The 12,203-nt window shown below is 40.8% G+C and overlaps 1 protein-coding gene across 1 annotated transcript; it reads left to right on the top strand.

The window, feature by feature from the left end:
• The first annotated feature begins 297 nt into the window (after positions 1-297).
• LOC139415142 (Cbp/p300-interacting transactivator, with Glu/Asp-rich carboxy-terminal domain, 2) lies at positions 298-2,623 on the top strand. The gene is made up of 2 exons (XM_071162999.1): positions 298-481; positions 767-2,623. Exon 2 carries the CDS (start codon positions 775-777, stop codon positions 1,501-1,503), a length of 729 nt encoding a protein of 242 aa, XP_071019100.1. The 5' UTR covers positions 298-481; positions 767-774; the 3' UTR covers positions 1,504-2,623.
• The last annotated feature ends 9,580 nt before the right edge of the window (positions 2,624-12,203 follow it).

Raw genomic sequence — 12,203 nt, 5'->3', positions numbered from 1 at the left:
TTGAACTTTCCAAAGCTGTGAAAAGTGAGTTCATGTTTTCCCACTCTTGCCTTAAACAGAAATAGCTGCAATGAGGTAATGTGCCTCGATGTTTCTGCTGTGAACGCGGGAGGCGATTGGTGCGGGAGGGTGGCGAAGGCTCTGCTCCACATTTTTTGCGATCCTGAATCCAGACTTTCGTCTTGTCAGATTCAAGATTTGGCTCGCTCCGCCCATGACTGGTTGTATAGTATATCAGCACTGAGCGAGGGCGCTTGAAACAGTTTTTTATTTTTTTCTGAGCTTAGGTTGAAAGTACGCTATCTTGGTTTTCAGAATGCACAGTGTTCACTGAGTTGGGACTACATATCGCATAAACTGGACTGATATAGTTACTCGTGTTGTGCTGACAGCGGAACCACATCCAAGGGATCCAGTCAAGTTTTGTGTATGGACAACAGCCTAGGAGTGACCTGCGGGAAATTTATACACTGAAAAAAAAGTAATTACAATATCACGGAGACATTTGATACAACCTTGCAGCTCTGTTATTATTGTGAACCAGTCTGCAGTTACATTTTATACATAGTGTTTAATATTAATGTTTTGCATGGGAAGTATGCTTCTAAATACTTTGTAATTTGATAATTTGAAGGCTTTAACAGCAAGACTATTTACTGGGTGATAATCCTTTCCACTTTCATTGTGCGTAATTTATTGGATAAGCTAATGATGTTTGTCTTATCCTGTCGATATAAATGTAATTTTATTTTTTAATTTGTGACAGCTTGGGGAATGGTAGACCGCATGATGGCAATGAACCATGGACGATTCCCTGAAGCTATTAATGGTCTCCACCATCACCACCCAGCACGCAGAATGGGCATGGGGCAGTTCTCGAACCCATTACACCATCAGCAACAACAGCAGCAGCAGCAACAGCAGCATGGCTACACTACTGGTATTATGGGAGATCATTTGCACTACGGAGGGGGAAATGTAACATCTAACCACGGAATTAGACATTCTGTGGGTTCGGGGAATGTAAATGTAAACGCTGGACACCCAAACGGCAACATGCCTCCCGGTGCGCGCTATAGCTCTCAATTTGTGGGACCCACCGCCGCCGTCCCCACTCAAGGACAGCTCGCAGCAAGTATGCAGTTACAAAAGCTCAACACGCAGTACTACAGCCACCATACACATCCCTCTCATCATCATTATATGCATGAGTTGCATCCTGCGAATCATCAACTTAACGGGACAGGACAACAGTTCAGAGATGGCAACGCGAAACACAGCACGTCCAGTTTGCCTCCACCGGCGCACCATTTGCCTGCTGCAATACTGCCCCCCAACGTCATTGACACGGACTTTATTGATGAGGAGGTCTTGATGTCTCTGGTCATTGAGATGGGCCTGGACCGAATAAAGGAGCTACCTGAGCTGTGGTTAGGACAGAACGAGTTTGATTTCATGACAGACTTCGTATGTAAGCAACAGCCAAGCCGAGTGAGTTGTTAAATCTCAGCAAGTGGATTTATACAGTCATCTACTCAAACAGACTTTAAAGCATTCCTGTTTGTCTCTTAAACTCAAGCATTCGAGAGAGATCTGCAATATACCAATGGAGAACCATTCAAACATGTAGGCTATACTAGATAAATTCCTCTAATATTTGGAAGGTAATAGGCTTACACTGCAGGCATCATGGAAATGAGTTTGTTTGAGTAGGAATGCACTACAATCTCAATCGAGTCTGTCAGAAGGAAAATCTTCAAATCCATGAAATGCATCATACTTAATTTAACAACTGAACATGGGAAATCAAGAAAACCTACCAGAGTAGAGCTGTCTGCTTATTTGAATAGTTCTCAAAGAAAATAGAGATGTACAATGGTGTGCTTGGTATATTTATTTTCCTGCCTCATTCAAACATTTTGGATGACAGAAGATGTTGAATTATTATGAATTGCAAATGAACCATATTCTAAATGATCTTAAGTGGTTAAGAAACATGCTTCTAGACAAGTGCTGTGTCATTGTTCCCTACAATAATATACTGTAAAATTTTGTTGCGATATACTTATCAGATATCTGTAATGTAAAATGATTTGTCTATCATGGAAGAGAACTGCAACTTGTGTTTTTTTCTCTTCTCCCCTGCAAATGTCTTTCTAACATTGCTTGTATCCCAGCCAGGATGCGGTGTGAGTGAACTTGGCTGTCTTGGTTATTGTAAAGGTTAATTGTAGGAGAGATGTGGATCCTTCAATAACAGAGGAAGTGATGTGTTGAGGTGTGGGTATTGTCCACATGCTTAAATGGGACCTGTCTGGTAGAAAGAGTGAGACAAAATATTGTCTTTGGAAAAAGGATACTCCTTGCCTGAATACCCGGCCCCCTCCCCCCTGCTCTTTTCTTTGTGGACAATAAATGGTGTGGAATGTTATCAAGGTAGAGAGTATAATTTCACAGGATGTTTTCTTCCTCATCAGTTCTGAGAATTGACACCACTGTGCTTATTTAGTGTATGCGATACATGGCAATACTACTGTGTTGAAGCTTTCCAGGAAAGTTGGACAGTATTTTTGTAATTTATTCTATTTTAATTTGCAAACATGAATAAAGCAGCTGAAGTGCATTACTGAAGTGAACATGGTGTGATTGTGGGTGTTGGCATCCGTTCCATGTGTTTTCAATTTGTGGGGTTTGTTGTTGCATACTTTTGCATAGTGGCAGGACAAAAAACAACTATCCTTTTACATTCAGATTTCAGTTTGGTTCACATGGGCCCAAAGTTGTGGTTAGGGAAAGGGGGATACCTAGTCAGTTGTGCAACTGAATGCATTCAACTGAAATGTGCCTTCTGCATTTAACCAAACTCCTCTGAATCAGAAAAGTGCGGGGGGGGGGGGGGGGCTGCCTTAATCGACATCCACGTCTTCGGTGCCCGGTTAGTGTTGTTGTGAGGAAATACTACACTCTTAGGTTCTAGATAGCACCTTTTTTTTCTAAGAGTGTAGTTCTGAGACTAACCACAAATGATGCATACAGCCTAAAAATACCCAACCACCTAACAATTCTAGTACTTATTACATAGGTATTACAAAGAAGTCTAGTGTTTTGCATCCCTGTGATTGAAACTATGCATGCATAGAAATACAGTGCAATTAGAGTTTCACTTTGTCCTTGAAACTAAGATAACACACCTGTGTTATTTATTATTTACAATGATACCCCTGCAGATATTGGACAATGATCTAATGTGATACTGTTTTTAGTTATGCTTGATATGCCATGTAAGAAGGCACTGCCATTGAATGCTGATTGTAAAAGGTCGGTCTTATTGTCAAGCTAGTTAATAAGTACACTCCTATTGTTTTCACCAAACTGTAAATAAGATAAAAATTTTAAAAGATTTAACACTTTCCTTGGATGACAATGAACTATGAAATGACTTTTAGACTTTTCAGTCCATAATACCATGTTTCTATGGATCCTTAATGGTGCGAGAGAGAGAGGAACCAAACACATACAAACGTCCTCCAGTGATTTTTAAACTTTCACTGTTGAAAAGCTATATAAATACAGTAAAGCACACACACACTACAGGGTAAAAAAATAAATTTTGAGTAAAATGGTGTCTACTTGTGCTATGTCATGACTTACCTGGACCACCTATTGAGATGTGCCTTTTGTTAGGTAAATCAGGTGTTAAATGAGGTGAAAATGAGACTGGAGTGCCACTAGGAAGTACTCAATGAGATTATAGAATGAACCCTGAGTTGTTACGCTGCAGGCGTCTAACCTTTACCATGCTAATGTTGGGTGGCTTCATCTGTTGAGCTCTCTCTCACTGTCTGACGAGACCTGAACCGTTTCTCAGCTAAGGCTAATTATACTACTGACTGTTCACTTCTAATTTATGTATCTATTACAGGGAGTTAATTTGAAGAGAATTTTAAACATGGCTTAAATCAATAATTGAGACTAATAAAAGTGCAGGGAGATGAGTCCCAGGTGAGATTTTTACTGAATATTGAAGTGGAGACTCATTCATCCCAGAGGCAATCTACCCTGTATTGTCCTTGAGTTTTTCCCCCATTTCCAAATCAGTCATCCCTGTCATAACAAAGAAAGGATTAGATTCAGAGGACACACTTTTAAAAGAAGCTTGAATTGTTAGCAGGGAGAGACTGAATAGTTGAAGGGTTATCAGTAAATTGCAATAATTCCTGAAATTGGTGTCATTGACTATAAAAAAACGAAATTGACACATCAATAGACTAGGTTAGCAATAGAGACCCTTGTCTTTGTGAAGTGTGCTGTGCAATCCCTTTAATTATACTGAACAAAAATGTAAACACAACATGCAACAATTTCAAAGATTTTACTGAGTTACAGTTCATAGAAGGAAATCAGTAAATGTAAATAAATTCATTAGGCCCTAATCTATGGATTTCACAGGGGCGCAGCCATGGTTGGGCCTGGGAGGGCATAGGCCCACCAACTTGGGAGCCAGGCCCACCCACTGGGGAGCCAGGCCCAGCCAATTAGAGGGAGTTTTTTCCCACAAAAGGGCTTTAATACAAACAGAAATACTCCTCAGCAACCCCACACCCCTCCTTAGATGATCCTGCAGGTGAAGAAGCCGGATGTGGAGGTCCTGGGCTGGCGTGGTTACACATGACCTGTTGTTGTGAGGTCGATTGGATATACTGCCAATCACGTTGGATGCGGCTTATGGTTGAGAAATTAACATTAAATTCTCTGGCAACAGCTCTGTTAGACATTCCTGCAGTCAGCATGCCAATTGCATGCTCACTGAAAACTGTAGACATCTGTGGATTTGTGCTGTGTGACAAAACGGCACATTTTAGAGTGGCCTTTTATTGACCCCAGCACAAGGTGCACCTGTGTAATGATCATTATGTTTAATCAGCTTTTTGATATGCGACGCCTGATAGGTGGGTGGATTATCTTGGCAAAAGAGAAATGCTCACTAACATTGATGTAAACAAATTTGTGCACAACATTTGAGACAAATATACTTTTTGTGCATATGGAACATTTCTGGGATCTTTTATTTCAGCTCATGAAACATGGGACCAACACCAACAACTACAAGTTGCGTTTATATTTTTGTTCAGTATACAGTGCATTCGGAAAGTATTCTGACCTCTTGACTTTTTCCACATTTTGTTACGTTACAGCCTTATTCTAAAATTTATTAAATCGTTTTTAGCAAATGTATTACTAATAAAAAACTGAAATATTACATTTACATAAGTATTCAGACCCTTTACTCAGTACTTTGTTGAAGCACCTTTGGCAGCAATTACAGCCTTGAGTATTCTTGAGTAGGACACTACAAGCTTGGCACACCTGTATTTGGTGAGTTTCTCCCATTCTTCTCTGCAGATCTGCTCAAGCTCTGTCAGGTTGGATGGGCAGCATTGCTGCTCAGCTATTTTCAGTTCTCTCCAGAGATGTTCGATCGGGTTCAAGTCTGAGCTCTGGCTGGGCCACTCAAGGACATTCAGAGACTTGTCCCGAAGCCACTCCTGCATTGTCTTGGCTGTGTGCTTAGGGTTGTTGTGCTGTTGGAAGGTGAACATTTACCCCAGTCTGAGGTGCTGAGCGCTCTGGAGCATATTTTCATCAAGGATCTCTCTGTACTTTGCTCCATTCATCTTTCTCTCAATCCTGCCTCGTCTCCCCGTCCCTGCAGCTGAAAAACATCCCCAAAGCTTGATGCTGCCACCACCATTCTTTACTGTAAGGATGGTTCCAGGTTTCCTCCAGGTTTTCTTCCAGGTTTCCTCCAGACGTGACGCTTGGCATTCAGGCCAAATAGTTCAATCTTGGTTTCGTCAAACCAGAGAATCTTGTTTCTCATGGTCTGAGAGTCTTTATGTGCCTTTTACTGAGGAGTGGCTTCCGTCTGGCCACTCTACCATAAAGGCCTGATTGGTGGAGTGCTCCAGAGATGGTTGTCCTTCTGGAAGGTCCTCCCACCTCCACAGAGGGACTCTAGAGCTCTGTCAGAGTGACCTTTGGGTTCTTGGTAACCTCCCTGACTAAGGCCCTTCTCCCCTGAATGCTCAATTTGGCCGGGCGGCCAGCTCTAGGAAGAGTCTCCCACTCTGCAGAAATGGAATTTAAACTTCTTCCATTTAAGAATGATGGGAGGCCACTGCGTTCTTGGGGAGCTTCAATGCTGCAGACATTTTTTTGGTATACTTCTCCAGATCTGTGATTCGACAAAAATCTTGTCTCGGAGCTCTATGGACAATTCCTTCGACCTCATGGCTTGGTTTTTGCTCTGACATGCACTGTCAACTGTGGGACCTTAAATAAACAGGTGTGTGCCTTTCCACATCATGTCCAATCAATTGAATTTACCAAAGGTGGACTCTAATCAAGTTGTAGAAACATCTGAAGAATGATCAATGAAAACAGGATGCACTGTATATTAATTTCACTCAGACAAAATTATATGCTCTATTGGCTCCCAACATTCCAGATTTACCTCAATATACCTCAGCTTCAGCCCGACCATGATTCTTCATATAGACACAGAACTGTCTTAGGGACAGTTTGCAGGGATGCATTACAGTGAAGAGGAGTATCATTATGCCAAAAACCATAGCTATTGCTCTGCTGGTCAATCTGTGTGCCGTTTACACCTTGTCGGGTGTGCAAACAAGCCCTGATTTGTATGTTTACAGTTTCTAGTAGAAGGAATACAATTACCTGTCCTTAAAAAAGGCTAAATGCTTTGTGATTAATTTTGCTCACAGGTGTGCACAGATTTTTTGTTGAAGACTTAATCCCCACCATTTAAAGAACCAATCTGTACTTTCAACACCCTAACCCTGCCACTGTTTGGAAACTGATGGATTATGCTGGGTACAAATAGAATTAAAGGCAACCCAGAGGGATCTGCACTATCCAAGATACTCTCTCTCACCCTGAAGGCATAGTGCTCAGGAGGAGCACTATGCCTCTTCTTCTTTCCATCCCAAGGTGAGAGAGAGTACCTTGGATAGTGCAGATCCCTCTGGGTTGCCTTTAATTCTATTTGTACCCAGCACCAGCAATATTTAATGTTTTGTATCTCCACTGGTCTTAGATGTGGCAAATATGTACATGCTTTTTCAACTTTGGGATTTTTATACTGTGCATCTCTCTTGATCAATGTCAATCTGCTTTCTGTTTCTGAGGCATCATGTTGGAGAGGAGTCACGTTGCAGAGGAGTTATACATTCAAAATACCCATGTAGAACTGCGTAACAGGGCCACTTTCATCTTGCACATACAAGATACACTGTCAAGGAAGTCAGTGGAGTGTCTCTCCAACTTATCTTTCTTTAATGACATGTTCAGGTTCTCTGGAGTGTTAAAGCAGGAGAGTGTCTTGGTTCCCAATGAATCTGATATGAGAGGAGGAGGAGAGGAGCAGCTAGGGCCTGTAATGCTGTAGGAGACAGAAACAGAATGTAGATTGACATTGATCAAGAGAGATACACAGTATAAAATCCCCAAAGATGAAAAAGCATGTACATATTTGCCACATCTAAGACCAGTGGAGATACAATACATGAAATACCAGATCAAACATATAGTCAGCTTTCATGGTCGGATCATCCGATTGTTGGTCTACAGTATGTTTGATTTAAACAAGCAATTGCTTTCTGTCCCAAAGTTTCTGAAATCATACCACAAAGCTTTCTTTGCGCTTCACTTACAAATTCACTGCACATACTGCAGGACTCCAACTCAACTCCATGAAAAGGAAAGAGTCACCTTGGGTCAAATTAAAGCAATGCTTTAGATCTCTGTTGCTTATGTAACATGCACTCAGGGTATCCTACCTTTTATAACAGCTACTGCAGCACTGGAATATGAGTTGGCAAGACGGAGCAGGTCCACAGTTGACTACGGAATGTTCGATTGTGCCAATTATACTGGTGCCTAGCAGTAAGTAATCTTGTCATATAGTGTCAGTCGGAGCAAAGCGAAGATGAAAGGAACCTTCTGAAAAGTACATGGAAGACATAATAGATTTTGTTAATGAATAAACTAACCACAAATACAAATACAGTTTCTGGTCTATTACAGAGACTTTTGACATAAATAAATAAAGTATCATATTTATTTATAGCACATTCATTTGTTTCTTGGCTCCCGATACATTGAATCAGTTTAATATAACAAACACCTTTGATCAATCTGACGGAAAGATGGTTAAGTGTGATGTTAAATCTATACTGAACAAAAAATATAAATGCAACATGCAACAATTTCAACGATTTGACTGAGTTACAGTTCACAAGGAAATCAGTCAATTGAAATAAATATATTAGTGTAACGGCGTTCGTCTGTTGAAAGAGGAGCGGACCGAAATGCAGCGTGGTGGTTACTCATGTTCTTTAATGAAGAAGAACAAACGAACAAATACAAAAACAAACGTACCGCGAAAACCTATACAGCCTATCTTGTGACAACAAACACAGAGACAGGAACAATCACCCACGAAACACTCAAAGAATATGGCTGACTAAATATGGCTCCCAATCAGAGACAATAATCACCTGCCTCTGATTGAGAACCAATTCAGACAGCCATAGACTTTGCTAGAGAACCCCACTAAACCACAAACCCAATACCTAACAAAACCCCAGGACAAAACACACCACATACAAAAACCCATGCCACACCCTGGCCTGACCAAATAAATGAAGATAAACACAAAATACCTCGAACAGGGCGTGACAATTAGGCCTTAATCTATGGGCCGGGGAGCCAGGCCTAGACAAGCAGAATGAGTTTTTCCCCAAAAAAGGGCTTTATAACAGACAGAAATACTCCGCAATTTCATCAGCTGTTTGGGTGACTGGTCTCAGACAATCCCGCTGGTGAAGAAGCCGGAATCAGAGGTCCTGGTCTGCGGTTGTGAGGCCAGTGTCTAACGACATTAGAGGCAGCTTATGGTAGAGAAATTAACATTCAATTCTCTGGCAACAGCTCTGGTGGACATTCCTGATGTCAGCATATAAATTGCACACTCCCTCAACTTGAAACATCTGTGGCATTGTGTTGTGTGACAAAACGGCACATTTTAAAGTGGACGTTTATTGTCCCTAATACAAAGTGCACCTGTGGAATGATCATGTGTAACAATATTGCTTCCGTCCCTCTCCTCGCCCCTACCTGGGCTCCTCTGCACACATCGACAACAGTCACCCTCGAAGCATCGTTACCTATCGCTCCACAAAAGCCACGGACCTTGCAGAGCAAGGGAAACAACTACTTCAAGGGCTCAGAGTGAGTGATGTCACTGATTGAAACACTATAAGCACGCACCCCGCTAACTAGTTAGTCATTTCACACTGGTTACACGTGCTGTTAATCAGCTATTTGATATTCCACCCCTGTCAGGTGGATGGATTATCTTGGCAAAGTGGAAATGCTCATTAACAGCGATGTAAACACATTTGTGCACAACATTTGAGAGAAATAAGCTTTTTTGTGCACATGGGCAATTTCTGGGATCTTTTATTTCAGCTTATGAAACATGGGACCAACACTTTACATATTGAATTATAATTTTGTTCAGTATAGATGAAAAGCTACAACCAAGGTTCATTTGCTGTCTACCAATACATCTTACTCAGGATGGAACGGTCTCTGACTCTGTTGAACGTCTTTTCTTTGAGGTGGAGGACATTATAAACAATTGAGCTGCAAGCACTCATTGATATAATTAAGCCTTGAGCGCAATGTAAAAATCTCTCTCTCTCGCTCTCCCTTTCTCTCTCTCTCTCTCTCTCTCTCTCTCTGTGTGTGTTGTAATTAGTGAGACATTTATAAAGTACTAAATCCATGGAGGACATTGAGAGTTATATTTCCCATTATACAGACTGATGGCCTCCCTAAGATCAGTATTGCTATTGCAATTATCTCGCATTAGCAAGTACATGTGAATGCTGGCTAGGTAGATTTTCTGATGCTCTCTGCTGATGGCTACAGTGCATTCAGAAAGTATTCAGATCCTTCCACATTTTGTTACGTTACAGCCTTATTCTAAAATGGATTAAATAGTTTTTTGTCCCTCATCAATCTACACACGATACCCCATAATGACAAAGCAAAAACAGGGTTTTAGAAATCTTTGCTAAAAATAAAAAAAATCTGAAATATCACATTTTCATAAGTATTCAGACCCTTTACTCAGTACATTGTTGAAGCTTATTTGGCAGAAATTACAGCCTTGAGTCTTCTTGGGTATGATGGAGGTGTCATAACTTTCCCTCCTAAGTGAGGATCAGCGAGAGCCCCTACTCCACCACCAGAGAGGAAGGGGGGGAAGTTGGCCAGTTTTATGACTGTCGTAAATACCTTGCAGGAACTCTCTCTCCCACTCTGCAGAAATTGAATTTAAAAATCCCTTTGTTACAACAGAGAGAGACTTTGCAGTACTGTAACATCAAAAGGTTGAACTTTGAGACAATATTCCCAATACAAAGAATGTGGGAATTGGTCGGGAGGGACTTAAAGAACAATTATGTCAGATCAGTTGTTGTTGTGTGATATTATTAAGGACGGTATAACCAAATAACGGTAACTCTACAAATGTATATGTCCCAGTTACATCTAAATGTTGTGGAACTTATATGATTAAATATGAAACTATTTGTGAGAAGATGAAATGTGAATTTAGCCTTCTAAATGAGATAATTGTTTTTAATGTAAAGTTTTACCCAGTCAGTAAGCACGCACATGTGAGCACAGACCTTGTGGCAGCGTGATGGAACCGCCCTCCAAGACAAGGGCATAAAAGGACAGCTAACAAAATTTACATTAGACCAGAGAACGTGAGGACCATCCACACGTAGAAATGGTTTGAATCTCTACAGACCAGAATACGGACGGTAAGCCGGACGTTTAAAATGGTTAGACTCTACATTAGACAAGCGTGCCCGATGAAAGATACGAATGGTTAGAAACTCTGAAACTTTCAACAGAGAAGAAGAACATTTCTACCAGACCAGACAGCGTGAAGAGGTGGCTACACTGCTGAGAAATGGTTTAAAACTAAAGACCAGTCGAACTACAGCGCGAGCGGGATATGGCAAAATGGTTTGAAACTACAATACCAGAAAATGGTAAGACCCTCTGAAATTCTCTCAAAGAAGAAGAAGACTACACAGGAACATTCAGTCTGCAGCTGTTAGCCTAGGAAACTCGATTTAAGACGAGAGACAAAGAACAATTTCCTCTCACCATTATAGGTATCTCTAGGGTATCTATTCTAAACAAACAGAGTGAAGGACGAGGCCCGCTGAATACCACGTGGTACACTTCTGGAAGATCTGTCCTAACAGACACTCATAGACCAACCTACTACAACTACAAAGGACATGGTGACCTCTGGTGGACAACCAGAGACTTACACAACCAGAGAATTTCTGTTGACTGACTCCACAGACTGATCGGGCATTTTCAACAGAGAGAGACGACAAAGACATACAAGCGTAAATATGTGTTGCAATCCTAAATCCAAATGAGCGGTTGTTAGGGTGCTAAATATCCACATTTACGATGAGCATATTATACAACTGTATGCTGAATTCCTTTGTCTCTCCTCCTCCTGCACTTTTGTTCCCCACCCCCTTTCGTTGTGTAACCAGCCATCATATTGGGTTAGTCCACTAGGGACTTTTCATTGCATTATGTTAATATTCAATACTATACTGTGTGTGTGTTTATGTATTCCTGTGTGATTATTTCATTAGTTAGTAAATAAACAATTAAGCCAATTTGTGTAAGCATCATGGAGACTAGGGTTCATGCAGATTTATAGGATATTACGACGTTCAGACTGAAATAGGAGCAAATGATTGATGGATGACGGGAGAGTATATCGAGATATTCTAATATTTTAGTTAATTCGGGAAACGATAACTCGTTAAAAAAACTTTCCCCGTGGTACCGCAGATAACTACTTAATTAATTGTTATATGATTAATTATATATGATTAATAATAATAATAATAATTGAACGTGGTATGTAATTATTCAATGAATAGCCGTCATCGCATTAATGATAGCAACGTCACGACAGAGGCCACTTGCCTAGTTAAATAAAGGTTGAAGAAAATAAATAAATAAATGGTGCTACAAGCTTGGCAAGCTTGGTATTTGGGGAGTTTCTC

This window comes from Oncorhynchus clarkii, chromosome 8 (genome assembly GCF_045791955.1).
Source record: "Oncorhynchus clarkii lewisi isolate Uvic-CL-2024 chromosome 8, UVic_Ocla_1.0, whole genome shotgun sequence".
NCBI lineage: Eukaryota > Metazoa > Chordata > Actinopteri > Salmoniformes > Salmonidae > Oncorhynchus > Oncorhynchus clarkii.
This window is presented reverse-complemented; position numbering and strand designations above follow the sequence as displayed.

Excerpts from the sequence above, each read along its gene's own strand:
- LOC139415142 (XM_071162999.1), top strand. The coding sequence starts at position 775 with ATGGTAGACCGCATGATGGCAATGAACCATGGACGATTCCCTGAAGCT.